Source organism: Pocillopora verrucosa, chromosome 1 (assembly GCF_036669915.1).
Source record: "Pocillopora verrucosa isolate sample1 chromosome 1, ASM3666991v2, whole genome shotgun sequence".
Taxonomy (NCBI): domain Eukaryota; kingdom Metazoa; phylum Cnidaria; class Anthozoa; order Scleractinia; family Pocilloporidae; genus Pocillopora; species Pocillopora verrucosa.
This window is the reverse complement of record NC_089312.1, coordinates 24,601,851-24,616,961: the sequence shown is the minus strand read 5'-3', so window position 1 is coordinate 24,616,961 and position 15,111 is coordinate 24,601,851. Positions and strand designations below refer to the sequence as shown.

Sequence of the window (15,111 nt, the reverse complement as noted above, 5' to 3'; positions counted from 1 at the left end):
TGTAAGTTTAATCCTATGCTACTGACAGTAATTCCATTTTCACATATTTTTGTGCTATTTGTTCACAGTCAAATATATTCAAATACCCTACTTTAACTAAGTAAATATCTTTTGTAAGCAAGTGGGGGCAAGTCATGTCAAACCGTATCACTAAATACAACTAAAAATGGTCATCCAGTAAAATTCCTGATATCACCGCTAGTCAGGTAGTTGCGTCTTTCCAGAAAGAAAAGAAAACCTGGAAGACAGCAGTGGGTGGGCTCCTGGAACTGATACTGCTATTAAAGCATACCCTGTGCAACCTTCTGAAAAGCCCCAGTCCTCTAGCTCATAAAAAAGAAGACTATGTCATCTCAGAATGAATTATGATTGATCTTGACTGTTTCTATGTCTCCTTAACTAAACATTGACATTAGTATTTTTATGACTGTCACTAAACCCTATCTTGGTACTCACGGGATGTAATCTTTAAAAAAACAGTGTGGGAATTAATTGTTTGTTGCTTAAACAGGGTGTTACCTTTAGGAGCAAGTCATGTCTATAAACTGACATTCCAGTATCTTTTCAGGGATTCTTAAAAAGGAATTGCAACAATTACTCCCATAATATTAATTCATAACCTTTCCCTCCAGAACCACCCTCCCAAGACTTTTCTCACCTCCTCCCTCAATAGCGCCAAGGTCTTTACTTGTGTCCATGGGTTCTGCTTCAGATCCATCCATCTGGTCAATTGGTCCTTTTTTGTTATCAAACAAATGTTTCACTCTGTTCTGTGAGACACATGACTTGTTCAAGTTTGGGTACCGAGTGGCTGGATTAATACTGTACTCCTCAAAATTCTTGGAGATGTTCTCTGGAGTTGTCTGAGCAAGAAGCCGGAATATACTGTCTCTTTCTGTGAGCAGGTCAATGGGTTCCCTTCCCAGTCCCCAACCTCTCATTGTCCAGGCAGCATCAAAACATCCCAAGAAACCTCTTGCACAACCTGAGCCAGTTGGCCAAAATGGTGCAAACAGAGACATGACACAATTATTAACCGGAAATTCATAATAACAATACCCAAACCTCATTTGCAACTTCTGGACTTCCAAAGTGTGAAAAATATTTTTAGCTTATGGAGAAAGAAACCAAAACACAACATAGGAATTTTAAAACCAACGTTAAACAAACGTGAAAATTTTTGACTATACTCCCAAATATCCTTGCTAGTCTATGAAATACTTGTTCAACTTTATTTAAGCCAAAGGAGAAGCTGTATATCAGCAAAATTTGAAAGAAATGTTGGCAAAGTTTGAAAAAAAAATTAAGAAAAAATTGTAATCAGGGGCAGGTCAGAGGCTTCTGTGCCTTTTTTATTTTCTCCTTTTCCCTCTATGCCATTGATATGAATCCTTCCTGACCCATGCTTTACCCCTAGATTAAAAGAGAAATTATTTTGGGGCTAATATAGGATGATGTCATTTCATCCTACCTCTAATAAGCTGTCTCCAACAAACTAATGCTAGAAGACGTTTTCCCCTCCTTTCATAAATCTTGGCAGCATGTTCAGAGTGATACAAAGAAGTGAAATCAAACATTGCTACATCTTCCTTGAAGTAGTGATTCTTTGCAAAGTCTAGTTGAGGTAGCTGGTAGCTTGTGGAAAAGTTTGCAGCTTCTCTTGCATATGCCAGAAGCTTATCATGGTTCACGTTGCTTGTTTGAAGAAGATCATATGCATCTTGGAAATCCTGTGAATGAAGGTAAAGAATTATATTTCAAGTTCTTGCAGCAATTAAGTGTGTCACAAAGAAGGTGTGTAGCTTCTTGAGTGCTCTCCAAAGTCCCCAAGTGCTTCATATCTCAATGAACGCACGCTGACGAATGAACCAATTGTTTTATAGCATTTACAACCTGATGGTTTACATGTTGTAAAAGGGTTATATTCCCTCTGCTACGCTTCAGCCCATTGATAATTTTGTTTCAGGAAAACATTTTGCTAGGCTGTAAACAGCAGTTCTTCCTCATCAGCTGGCTCACAACTTTCCATGTTTAGCTTAAATTTGCCACCAAAAAATTGCCACCAAAGTCTTAACCAGTTTTTTAATAGTAAAATTCCAAAGTAAAAAATTGCAGAGAAAATGTTTTATCTTAAGGGATTTGTTTGCTGACGTCATGAGCGTGCACAATGGGAATATGAAGCATGCTCACACAATTGAATTTGATTAGACAAATTTACTAGCTATGTTATAAATTTATTTCAAATATTAAAGATCATGTTATATCCTGCGTTCACAAGACATTGCTGTCAACATTTTCTCAGAGAGATCATGTTTATAAAACATAGATTATACTTAGCAGCTTCAAACTAATTAGTTTAATTTATTCTATACAAAACATGTACATTATCAGAAAACTGCATCTTGATAAGCAGTTTGTCAATAAGGATTGGTCAGTTTCATTCCACTAGTAAATTTGGGCAATTCTATTCAGTTTTATACAGTTGTATTATTATATGAATAAGTTATTTACAGGATGCTGATAGTTACAATAAATTCTGGTGTAAAGTGAAGTGTATTCTAAGCAAGAAGACCAGCTTTGCAAGGTCATACAACAAAAACAGTCAGTGCTATGGGCTAAACACTGAGTTGAGACCACAATTATTTACATAAGGTCTAACCCACACTATGGTTTTATGCTAGCAGTGCACCTCAGGTTTTCTTTTTAAGGGGCTTGATTTAATTAAATAAATGTCTTTCCATTGTTATCTTTTGGCCCTTTATTGACACTGTTAACAAATTAAAATAATTGTCATAATGAAAGGTTGGATCAATATCAGTATCTGAGCAAATGCCCACCTACCCCTCCCCTAACCCAACAACAGTCTATTGATAACAAGTCAGGGTTAATTTTGGGTTAGGGGAGGGGTAGGTGGGAAGTTGCCCAGATACTAATATTGATCTGAAAGGTTCCTCTGAATTGAATTTAAACAGTGGCTAAACCTAGTTAAAATAATCAGACTGTTGTGTATGGTGTCATTTCATGTTCAAAATATGAATGAGATGTAAAGAAACTCAACAGAGATTTATTTACCAACAATACATGTAACCAAAAAGTCCCCTGGGACATGTGTTACATGAATACAAGACTGACAAGTTTGAGAGCAGAACTTCCTGTGTTATACACCACACAAACCCATGATGCTTTGCAATAAGTTAGAGCTGATAATACACTATTTATTGTTTCCTGGTTCTTAGTGAACACCACAAACAAGTCATGAAGGGAAAGACAAAGGGTTGTGTTGGCTCAAGGATGCTCAATTGAGCAATTGAGGGGAGACAACTATTAAATGGCTAAACCTCTGAAAATACTCTTCTAAAGGTAACTTTATTTTTCTAAATTCTGATGCCTAGTCTAAACTCACCTTTTTGAGCACCCCTTTCTGAAGTAAACTGTTCTTCTTTGCACACATCACAAAGTAATGCGTCTCATCTTTGTAGTACACAATGTTCTCAAGGTCAATACCAGTGCTATCTTTCAAGTCTTGGAAAAACTGTTGATTGAAAATGAAAGCAACCCCACTTATCTCCTCCACTCTGGCCTCTTCCTTTGAATTTTTGTTCACAAAGTTCACAGTGATACCAATGGCCAGCTTGCCACGAAATTCCTTTCCTTTAAAACCTTTCAATGCAGCACGCCTGCCATCTGCAGCCACCACAATGTCAAAATCAAATTTATTGAGGTAATGAGAGGGTGAGTCAAAGTTTCCTCTCCAGCCATGAGCTGAAATTAAAAAACCCATATCAAGCATTATAGAGATGTAAATGACAAAATGATCTCCACAGACAGTTAGCATTAAGACAAAATAACTTTTCTCAATGTTTTAAATGTAAACCTAATAATTAGTAAATTCACACTACTTAGTTTGGCCAACAGGATCAACACTCTATAAAAACAATCAAGGAAGAGGGAGAGGGGTTCTTACTTGAGAAAAAAGTTTGATTTACAAACATGGCAGAGGTCAAACACAATGGGGGCCACAAAGTCAAAAACAAGAAAAACAACTGTACTTACCATCTGTTGGCTCCACTAGATTAAGGAATCCGCATTTGGCATAAACTTGTACTCCAAGCAAGAGGGACACCTTAAGTAGAATAACTTGAAGTCTACGAATACCTGAAATAAGAAGTTCCACTCATTGGCACATGATATTAAAATTACTTAATTATGTTTTTTATACATGTCTCTGTATTCAGAGTATTTCAACCTGCTTAACAAGCACAGATAAGATCTTGTTTAGCCAGGAGATACTCAAAATGTTTCAATAGTGAACTTTGGGTAAATAATATGAATTTACTTCTCAAGTGGAGAGCACTTGATCACCAACTAAAATGATTCAAAAGTATGGCACTTTGCCTTCTGATAAAAGGAATGATGATAGACCAGTTATTTTCCCTTTAAATGATTCTTGCATTACTAAAATTTAACAATAAAGAGCTATCCTTATCCAAAAAAGGTTCTAAATTTGTTCAAAAAGCATACTAAAAATAGATTTTTAACCTACAAATCTGAATTCGACAAAAGGCATTATTATTCATCACTGCAGGAAAAGAGGTGTAGTTAATTTCAAATTGTTTAAATACCAGTGGGACAGCATTTTTGTTCCATGCACGGTTTTTAGGATCAGGCTAAGTCATCCTTAGCCAAATAACTGCATTTTGATGAGGAAGAACTGAAAGATATTCATTTCCTCGTTCCTATTTTTGTGCGCTGAATGGTTTGTTGCAACTATTACACCGATTCGCAAAAAGCCACCTGCAGTCTCTAATTTGTGAAATTAATTCTGACAATACACAAACGGATAATTCATCGTGAACTTCCTATAACGGTCACTTGAGAGATACTCAGAAAACAGAAGGAAATACAGAGCTATTTCCTAAAGAATTTATTTTGAGACGGAACGGCGCTCTATGAGGTTAATTGCCTCGCTTTGGGTTAATTCGAAGAAAAAAATAATTCAGCGTCGTGTTGTCTTCAAAGAAAAATGTTTAAGAGTGAAAAACAACTGTGTTTAAGGTTTGAATCCTTTATGATCACTAATGGTTATTGTAGAAGTCATATTTTGTTTCACTACAGAGAATATACATCTCAACTCTTGTCATGTCACACTGAGGAGAACAGGAGAAGTTATGTAATGTACTGAACCTCATGCGATGCATGATAGAAATCACACGAATTATGACTTAAATTGAGCATTAAAAACCAAATGGCGATCATTGCCGGATAGTTAAGAGTCAGTTTGGTTAGATTCGATCGATTTTTTCGGCAATAATTGCTGAACTGTTTTGTATAATATACTGAAACGATCCATAATTTCTCACGCAAAAATGTACTCTGATATTTGGTAAGTACGTCTAAGATTCCGGAAGTAACAAACATTCAAGGGAATAAGGAAAACTACTTACTTATGTGATCGATGGCTCCAGCACAGAACTGTCCGAAAAATTTCTTAGCTCCTAAATTTTTCAAGTCCACAATTAAGAATGGCCACAGATGAAGGACATTGTTGCGAGAAAAAAACGATCTCGTTTTTCGATGACAACGACGTAAGCACCGAGCAAAGCGGCTTCAATTGCCGATCTCAATCCACATGGCCCTGCACCGATGATGAGCACTTTATTTTTGACACACGGCTTGTTTCTGTAGTCCTTGTGTTCCGCTCGTTTGTCTAGTTTCGTCCATAGAGACTTGCACTTCCAAGAAGTTAATTTAGACTTGAGGGAAGCATATAGCGTCTTGTGATTCGGGGGTTCACGTCGACGCTTTGACAAAGTTTTCGGAAAACGTCTAGCGTCTCCTGGAGATCGGTAGTTTGAAGAAAGGCATCGAATAGTTCACCCGGCGTCAGAGTGCAGATCTCTTCTTTGAATGACCATCTTCTTTTTCCATAGCGCATCAAATACTTGACTCTCGTGAGCTCGGAGGAGTGGTTCGCTCAATAGCTGATACTTGTCAATGCTCCAAATAACTCGAATTATTCACCTTTTACCTTTTGAGCGATAGTTTCGACGGGAGCCTTTCCAAGTAAGATTCTAACTTGAATCATTTCTTCTTAGTTTTAAGCCAAAGATACAAAATTCAAGCGAAACATGAGCATAATTTCCATGTCAAACAAGACGTTTATGTAATAAACAAAATTTTAAAGGTAGGGAAGTTTGTCAGCGGTGTCCTCCCAAGAGACTTCCTACTCTATTTACATTGTACTTCTTTGCTCTCTCTTTTGTACTTCAAAAACCGGAAGTCACGGGCTTGTCACATCAGAATTATTTGGCAATGAGGCAATGAAGTGACTTGAATTCGTCATTTGCTTTTATAATTCCTAAGGTTAAGGGTTAATCCCTTATTTGAAGAAGAAAACTATAAATCAAATGCTGTTAAGTGAAAACTATTTCATCTCTCTGTTAGCCTCGACCTTTTAAAATCACTCAAGCTTGTGATCATCACATCGAAATCAGCATCCACGACGTACGTCATTTCCAGTAGCATGTGAATAACCTAACCATTTTGAAACTACTGATGTAGTTTTCGTGCAATAATCTTTTTTTCGTTGGGAAAAAAAGGTAGCTGACGGTGAGAACCGTCAAAATTTCAGTTTCGCGAGGATGGCATCCTCTTTGAGAAAGCCTCAATATGTAAATGTTTTTTTTATTAAGATACTTTCCAATACATATCAAGCTATGATGTTAACTAAAGAGTATCGTTTCGTTAAATATCTTCTGGGCCAGCAAAAAGATTGAACGAAAATATTTTTATTTACCTTGACCTCTTTTGCGGCATGCTTCAGCGAAAGGGCTGCAACAACAGGTCTCGTGATTTAAAGGACAGGAATATCCTTTTCAACTGACCGAGGTGCTTACGTAGCTATGTCCTCAGGGCCTTGGGGCAGTTGATTGTTCCTGAGTCTTAAAATGTTGTTGTGAAGAGTACAAATTTGAGGAGAGGTTTTATTCAGTGTTGAACTACCCCCATTAATATTACACAAGCACAAAGAATAGATTTAGTGAATACTTCGGGTCGATAAATCCTAGGTTCTAGCGCTTCAAGTCTTTCTGCTAATTTTATAACTTCGCAATTTCGTTTACAGGAATGAAGAACGTGAAATAATTCAGCAACTGAGGAACCGCACGTAACTGCTCTCTGATGATTTCTGAGGTCACTGAACATACATTTCACTGCAAAAAAAAAAATAAATAAAAAAAACGACGGTGCTCAGTTGTGTATGAGGCCGGAGAAACGCATTACCTATGCGAGTTACTTAAATTTACGCCGGTAAAACCTCAAAGTCTACTTTTATGACGAAAACTATCTGTATAATCTAGGTAATAAATTATTTACAAAACGATTTCTAGGTTCATCTTCCACCCTCTTTCCGTTTTTTTTCTCTTTCTTTTCATTTCAGACATTATAATATTCATTTCTTCTCCTGCTTTGAGAGTGGAACAAGGCATTTTATCAGTGGTAATCTTTTGAAACTGAAATATCTTGAGTCCTATATATATGGCAGTTTGAAATTGCAGTTAAAAGTGCATAAGTGAACGCAACCTTGATCAAAAAATTATTCAATTTTCTTATCATCTAATTACATCACGGGGTGGAACTGAAAAAGAAAAAAGTGACCAATTAATTTCAACTGTTTAAAGACTTTCATCATTTAAGATTAAAAATGATCATACCTGCTCGTGACAGAATCCTACCCAGCATGATGAAATAAAGCTTGATAAATAGAGTTATGGTTGATTTTAATTTTATAGCAATTGCACGTGTTTAGGTCGTGTCGGCTCTTAATATCCATTTGGTTTCATGCGGGGGATTTTTAATTTCGGTGAACTTATCCGGAAGATTCAGTTTTACAAGGCCCTTGTAAAACTGAATCTTCAAGGCTGCTGGAGTTGACATAAGTTTTGGACACTTTTGTTTTGTTTTGTATAGATTTTTCAGGTCTTTCTTCAATAGCAAAGTAAAAATGACTGTTGTACCTTGTTACAAAAATTGATGAAACACCTGAATAGTAACATTTTGCTTCAAGCAAATGTTACTTTAATGAGTCCTCATGGAAACAAAGATTTCTGTGCCTGATTTGCAAAGTTTGCAAATCAGCCATATAAATCTTTGTTTCCACGAGGACTCATTATCACTGACAAGTTTTTTTTTTACATCAATCTAAATCTCTGTGAACCCACAGTTATCCACTTTCAACCACTTGCGCACAGCTGTCTGCAAATTTGTTTTGCAACTGAACAAATTGCTTCTTTCAACAGCACTCGATCGATTTAAACACCGAAGATAATTAGTTCTTTTGATTCTTTACATTTCGCGTAATGAGCTAAGACAGGGTCTTCCTCGCAGGAAATCAGAGAGAGATACACATTACGAGTTGCGGTCAAACTGAATCACCCCAAAACCAACAAAAGTTCCTCCTATAAATTCAATCAGGGTTCAACTGCTGTTTCGTTTGAGGAAAGCCGAAGAATGGCAGCCGTTTTAAGGTCGATCTTTGGATTCCCCCTGTGTTGCTTTCCTTGTTTAGGGAAAGCGAAGAAGAATCCAGTGCACAAGCCAGTGCAGGAATCGGAGATTTGTGTGGTTCATCTGGAGCAGAGGAGAAATGTCCCCTTTTCAAAATTTTTGATGGATCTTCCTCAAGGTTAGTTTATATTACCAAAACGATCATGCCAATCATCTCCATCTAAAAAAAGGATTTCATTAATCAAGAGCCTTGTATTTCTCCTTTTTTATAAAGATTTGAGACTTCAATTCGCGACAATGGTATATTCTTTGGCCAGTTTTGATCTCTATTGACTTCTCTGTAAGCATGGAAAAATATTCCTGTTCATTGTTGTCTAACGTACAACAAGCTTTAACGTTACAGCAGCCTTTTTGGTCCCCTCTTCTATTGTGGCGCTTTCTACACGCTTTAGTAGAATTCTCCCAAATCCTATGGATCGTATTTTCGGTCACTTAATGGAGCTTCCTGAAAAAACCAAAGATGTTTTCCTTGACTTATTTGAACGCGAAAATCACTTCAATGATTTGAAGCCACCATTGCAATTTCATAAAAAAAGAATAATTTATTTTCTAAAATAAGCGGGTAAAGGAATTAATTCTCAATTAATTTATATATCAGCCATCGGTGATTTCCTTTATACAAATTCATCGGTTTAACGCTAAAAGATAAAAAATGTTATTCATTAAATTTTAAATACCACACAGTCGACGTAAGAATTTGTAACGATAAGGGGAGCACGTACAACCGACGGTGCGTTTTCAACACTTATTTCCCTCCTCAACCAAATAAAAAAGAAATACCAACAACTTCGCCATACCACCCTGTCCATGTCGTAACCAGAAAGTTACCATCTGTTCAGGAAGAAACTACATGAATGAATAATGTGCTTTTTATCTCTTTACATAGCACAAGTGGTCAGCGGAAAACTCCAACTGGAAAGAAGAAAGACGTCCATTCGGGATGTTTGAGAGGTATTCAAACCCATAACTTTCAAAGAGTCTTCTTCCTTTTGATTGCGTGTGGAGGGGGGGAGGGTGGGGAGACATCAACTGTAGATAGATAGGGCTCATGAAGTTACCTCTTTGTCCAGGGTTTTGTCATTCAGCCAGTGGTTTGTCCGTCGTTAGAAAATTAGCAATTTTTTTCAAATTTGCTGTTGCAATTCGTGCTCATCGCCTGCCCTTCGGCCATACTTGTTTTTTGGAAGGTTAGATATTTCTCGGGTGTTTAGCTACCGTCTCAAACAGTCATTTTATTTCCAGTAAGCAAGTCCCTTCAAAGCCTTCTATGCCAGCACTGGGGCCTAAAGGTGTTCTTTCTTTTCTTTTCAACAAAATTTCAATGTGACTTAGACAACGCCTTTGCCTTTCTTTTGCAGGCAATCGTGGCTCAAATTACCTCTATTTGTCAATGTTGTCCGACCACGTAGGTCAATGCTTGGACGTTATCCAAATAAATCTAGTACGCTAACATTTATAAATTGGATAGTTAACAGAAAAAAAGTAAAATAGAGCTCTTGTAACGTTAAACATGTCAATAACAAGGAATTCCATTGTCTTTGAAGGCCTAGGTAAGTAACTGAAGGATATGAGGTTAGTTTTTTGAAATATTCCATATAACGGCAGAAAACCACGAAAAAAACGGTCACCCTACCGGAAGCTCGGATTTCACCTGGCGGAAACTCGAAATTTTACACTTTTCAGCTTCTCGCTACACAGACGTTTACATAGCTGTGAATCTTTCTTAAGTATAATTGAATACATTGATTCTTCCTTAGTCAAACCATGGGAATTATTTTTTCTCTGCTCTGCTTATTTGTGAGCGAACTGAGACCCGATTAAGAAGACACACTTTTCTCATTTACGCGAAGGTGTAAAATAATCCAAACTCAGCGACGAAAAAAAGCTGACCGGTAGTTCTTCAAATCCTCTGATATTATAACCAAAGACAGTTCAGTCATTGATTTTTAGGTCTACGGTTTTAAATCTTTAGGATCTAGTAGCACTTTTGCATGAACGCCGATCAAAATTCGATAAAATTCCAATTGAGCGCCTTTGAAATCTACAACTCTACATAACAAAGCACTATTGAATAAATTAACTCCTCGGCCAAAGTTTGTACATAAAACATAAGGGTTTTGCTTTTTTAGCGGTTTGAAGCGTTTTAAAAATATATATTAATGTTAAATATTGTCTACACAGGTAAAACAAACTATGAAACACCAAAATTACCACGAGCTGAAATTAAATCTCACAGGCTCGCTCCCTAATCTGCGTCACGCACGAGCGACTTAGCTACAATTAGTACAGTAACAAACAGATATTTACATCCGTTGATTTTAAATAAGTCGTATTTTTTTAAAATATCTTACTCAAAGATGTGCCAGGTTTCCCAGTTAACTTGCTGAAAAAAAAGAGAAAACCTTAATAGTAATTCTAGCTCAATTGAATTGATTTTATTTAGTATGAGAAGTTTTGTGCCGTCGAAAACCAATCGGAAGTAACTGTTTCCACGAAAAGCAAATATTGCATCGTTCTCTAAATAAACAAATCTACTTAACCATATAACCAGAGTATGTTGTTGGCGAAGTTAATAGACATACATAACAACGACGTCTTGCTCGTTCTTGAATATTGTCGGTGGGATTTGCGGCGCAGACGAACGCACTTGCTAAGTAACTTCCAATGGCTAATTTCTACCCTTACTCAGCTTTCGTCACACTGCTCACGCTGTGTAACAAGGATATAAAACATCGCACGAAGTCCTAAAAAACTCTCCGGACTTGAACCAGAATTGATTTTAGCAAGATTGCGTGTTTTTAAAGCCAACGAGTTTATTGGAGATGACTACCCGTACCGTCTCATCGTGTCACTTAGGCATAACCTGACACGATGTCGATAGTTTCGACTCCTGATGGCCGAGAGCACTCGGATTTCTTTTTTTTTTCCGAGTACGCCTGTGTCACTTACTGAATAATACATCATTCTCATTTATTCACCAGGCTTAAAAATATTCCATCACATTTATTCCATTGCGCGTATGCATGACAAAAAGGGCTCGAGCTTCGACAGCCATTTCATCGCTCCTCAGTCTCTCCGCATTTCTCCTGAGGATATTTTCTATATTTCTCCTGGTAAGAACTCTTTGCAAAGCATCGAGCAGCAATCAGGTCACATTTGCACAACAGGCTGCGAAATTTGCCATAAATCATATATGACGAAGGGCTGTCTGCAACATTAGATTTGAAAAGGAGTAAAATTAGTGAGTATTAGTTTATACTAAAACAACGATAGCGTTGAAGGCACGCTCTGATTGGCTACTCAAACTCCGAAAATCCTTTTCTATTTACCTCCTGCAGCTTATAATACTTGTGAGAAACAATTCGGACTCCCGCCTTTGTGGTCGTTTGATTTGGTTAACACTCGTACAATTACAGATTGAACTGGACTCCACACGGTTTGATACCATTACCTCGGTATCAAAAAAAAGGTAAAAAACAAAAAAACGCAGTTTTACATTTGATTGGTCGAGAGCGTGGTGCGATTTCACTTGACCAATCACAAACCGTAAAGACGCCAAAGCAATGAAAATCCGAAGAATTTGAGACACCGAATTGAAAGTTGCTCTTCAAGGTTTGATCAAGAGTATGTCAATCCTTAATGTTCGTTTCATTTTTTTAAGATCATTTTCTCCAATTTTTTCCTATGAAAAATGTTCTAATATGAATAAAGGGGATGAGTTTCTAAAGAAACTGTGGTGATGCGTCGGTGGGAGAGTAAAACAAGGTATTATCAACCGAGGTGATAACGTTATTTGGCCAGCATGAGGAGTTTTAAAAGCTGACGTTTCGAGCATTAAATCTTCAACTTACTACATTTCGTTTTTTCACCATCTCCGGTTACTGAATACGACATAACGTATACTGCCTTCGCGAATGGGCAATCCTCTGATTGCATAATTTCATCGTAGCATTTATCATGGGCCTTACAACACCTGCGGATTAATGAATGGATTGACCGTAGGCCAACCATCCTGATCAGTTGAGCTATCTTTGTTGATTGATCAATATACGCCGTATGAAGATGAATCAACCAGCCATCATCAGTAAAGAAAGCACTGAATGAAACATATGCGTACGCATCACAGCCTGTCTGTATGTTTCGATAGGTGAATGATCATATTTATCGCCCGTGGAGGGAAGGGGGGGTGAAGGTGAGAAATTTGTGGGGATCACGCTGTTTTTCAGGGGGAACGGAGGGTGATCAGCTGTCGCCAACAAAGTTTAAAGTGGGTGGGGGCGGGTGGGGGTGGGACAATAACCGGGGACAACAACCAGTCCCTTGGGTCATGTGTTTTATCTCTCCTTGTAGTGATCTAATGATCAATCATTCAAACACCCTTTGACTCTTGATTCAAGTTTAACAACGTGAGTGGTAGACGGTTCTTGCATTAGCTTCGAACTTAAATCCTCTGTAAGTGAAATTTTATTCGAGTCACATGAAGTAATTTATATCCTAAAGACTACCATCTAATATCTTACCCATCGATAATACAGCTGAATCCTTGATGTGCTATGAAATTCTCAATCTTAGCTTGTTACAGCTATAACTAGCAGAATAAAGGTAAGATACTCGCCCGTCCAAATCATCCACGGGTTTGCCTTCCCCACCAATTCCACACCAGCAGCCATAACCAATGAAATCTTTAGGATTTCTTTCAGTGAACTTATAAACCAATATGCCAAAATTGATGACGTTTCTTTTGGTGATGTTGTCATTACCGCCTTTGATTACGTAGAAGAAAACAAACAAGACAGAAAAAAGCGAAAAACAAGAGAAATTACTGACAAACAAAATTAAAACTAAAAAATGAAATAGAGTTATAATGAAGAAATACTCTTTTTATAAGAAATGACCCGAAAGCTGTGTGCACGACTTGCACTTGGCTATTATTGTATTTATCCGTTTCGGCTTGGAAACATTTCCCTCGTCATCGTTTTTGAAGACCTTTTTTCTGGGCGTTACGAAGAAAACAAAACCGTTTTCCAATTATCTATATTGTATGAACGGATGGAATAATCTTCAGTTTAAAGTTACTTTTACTGTTAAGACTGGCATTTGATTGGTGGAAAGCAGATCGATAGACAAACTCAGAACGAAATTGAATGTTCTGTTCGAAAGTTGCACAACACGGATACAGTAAATATCGTACTTCGAATCCTGTTAGTTTGAAGATCGTTATCTTAATTATAGATCTTAAGCATCTTATGAAAAGAAAGTAGGTTTTACTTATAAGATCATGGTTCAGATATGATTAATTTTTTTACCTCCTCTTGATGGGTCGGATTCCACCCGTGCGATGAATCCCAAGAGTATTGGCCACAGAAAAATTAAGTTGGATCCCATGGCTAAACTGTAGTTCTTGAGGTGATTTTAAGAAGAAGTCTCAGTTTAAAACCAAAGAAGCCGTAACCTCTTATAAGTGATTTGTTGAACAGTTCTAGCTTCGCTTATATATATATCAAATACCGCGTCTTGTTCTCTGCTTAAAGTGGCTTAGGGTAAATTGATTTTCCGAGCCTTTATCAAAATGACGCTGTCAAAGACTTTTCTTTACACATATAACGTTGCATTTTGTATATATACTAAACTTAAAAAGTAAAGATTCACCTCCGTTTATTTTGAATTAAAAAATGTAAATTCAATTCACTCTATCGGAAATCACAAACAAACAAGCGAAAAACAATCAGATGAAAAAATGGCAAGGATTGAAAAAAAAAAAAAACGGCGCGGTGTTATTTCGATCCTTACTCCGTCGACTTTTTAGAAAGGAAGAAAACCTTTGGGGTGTAGAAATAAGCCGAGATTTCAATGAAGACTGTTCAAAAAAAAAGCTCTGTTAATTGGCATTTGAGTCCACTAACCTCTGTGTGTTGCTTCCTCTGCTCTGATTTAACTAAAAAAATCTTAGCGTTTGACTATTATATATTCCCTAATTTCGTAACCCTTTTGTTTTTTCAAGAGGTGGGGTACATATTTCAAGTGACTTAATACCATTGAATGGATTACCCGAGCAATAGAGTTACCTGCAGTGAACAGTAGCATTTGGATTTTGTCACTATCCTGATGGCAGGTAAGTCTGGGTAGACCTTAAGTTAATATTCATAAACTTAGAGCTAAGCAATTCCTTGCTAATACCAAACCGTTCAATGGTGCTCTTTGCATACTCTCAGTGACACGCTGGCATCGTGATGCATAGCAGGACCAACAATCCAGCTGGTCAGAAGTAATTAGGACTCTTAAAAAAGTTCCAGTCAAAAGAAGAAGGGTTGAATGGTTGAAGAACTGTCTATCAAAAAAGAACGCACTACATATGCTAGATTTGATAGATCCGTTGCGGATACGTGATCACCAAAACAAATTCGTAGATTTACGAATCTGGCTAGAGGAAATATCAGGGAACAAATCAATTCGAGTACTGTATAATCATGATTCAAATGTAGAGACGAAAAACAGAAGGCTATGGAGCAGTCTCTCTGTTCTGTTTTTAAAACAGAACACAATCTT

General features: G+C 37.2%; 2 protein-coding genes across 2 annotated transcripts; both read right to left on the bottom strand.

Moving 5' to 3' along the window:
• Window positions 1-519: 519 nt before the first annotated feature.
• On the bottom strand, window positions 520-6,206 carry LOC136282125 (F-actin-monooxygenase MICAL2-like). The gene is given in 7 exon segments (XM_066169378.1): window positions 520-1,007; window positions 1,472-1,730; window positions 3,404-3,762; window positions 4,054-4,155; window positions 5,445-5,556; window positions 5,559-5,785; window positions 5,788-6,206. Coding segments are annotated over 7 exon segments (1,260 nt in total). The 5' UTR covers window positions 5,936-6,206; the 3' UTR covers window positions 520-954.
• Window positions 6,207-11,621: 5,415 nt separating this feature from the next.
• Window positions 11,622-13,950, bottom strand: LOC131774400 (phospholipase A2 A2-actitoxin-Cgg2a-like). Its single transcript, XM_059090412.2, has 4 exons — window positions 13,872-13,950; window positions 13,181-13,328; window positions 12,417-12,538; window positions 11,622-11,773 (listed from the first exon to the last, which is right to left on the bottom strand). Exons 1-4 carry the CDS (start codon window positions 13,948-13,950, stop codon window positions 11,622-11,624), a joined length of 501 nt encoding a protein of 166 aa, XP_058946395.2.
• Between the last annotated feature and the right edge of the window lie 1,161 nt (window positions 13,951-15,111).

Excerpts from the sequence above, each read along its gene's own strand:
- LOC131774400 (XM_059090412.2), bottom strand. The coding sequence starts at position 13,950 with ATGGGATCCAACTTAATTTTTCTGTGGCCAATACTCTTGGGATTCATC. Across the intron at positions 12,539-13,180 it reads CCCGTGGATGATTTGGACGG|GTGTTGTAAGGCCCATGATA; the intron begins GCGAGTATCTTA and ends ATTAATCCGCAG. Across the intron at positions 11,774-12,416 it reads TGGTGAAAAAACGAAATGTA|ACAGCCCTTCGTCATATATG; the intron begins GTAAGTTGAAGA and ends CTAATGTTGCAG.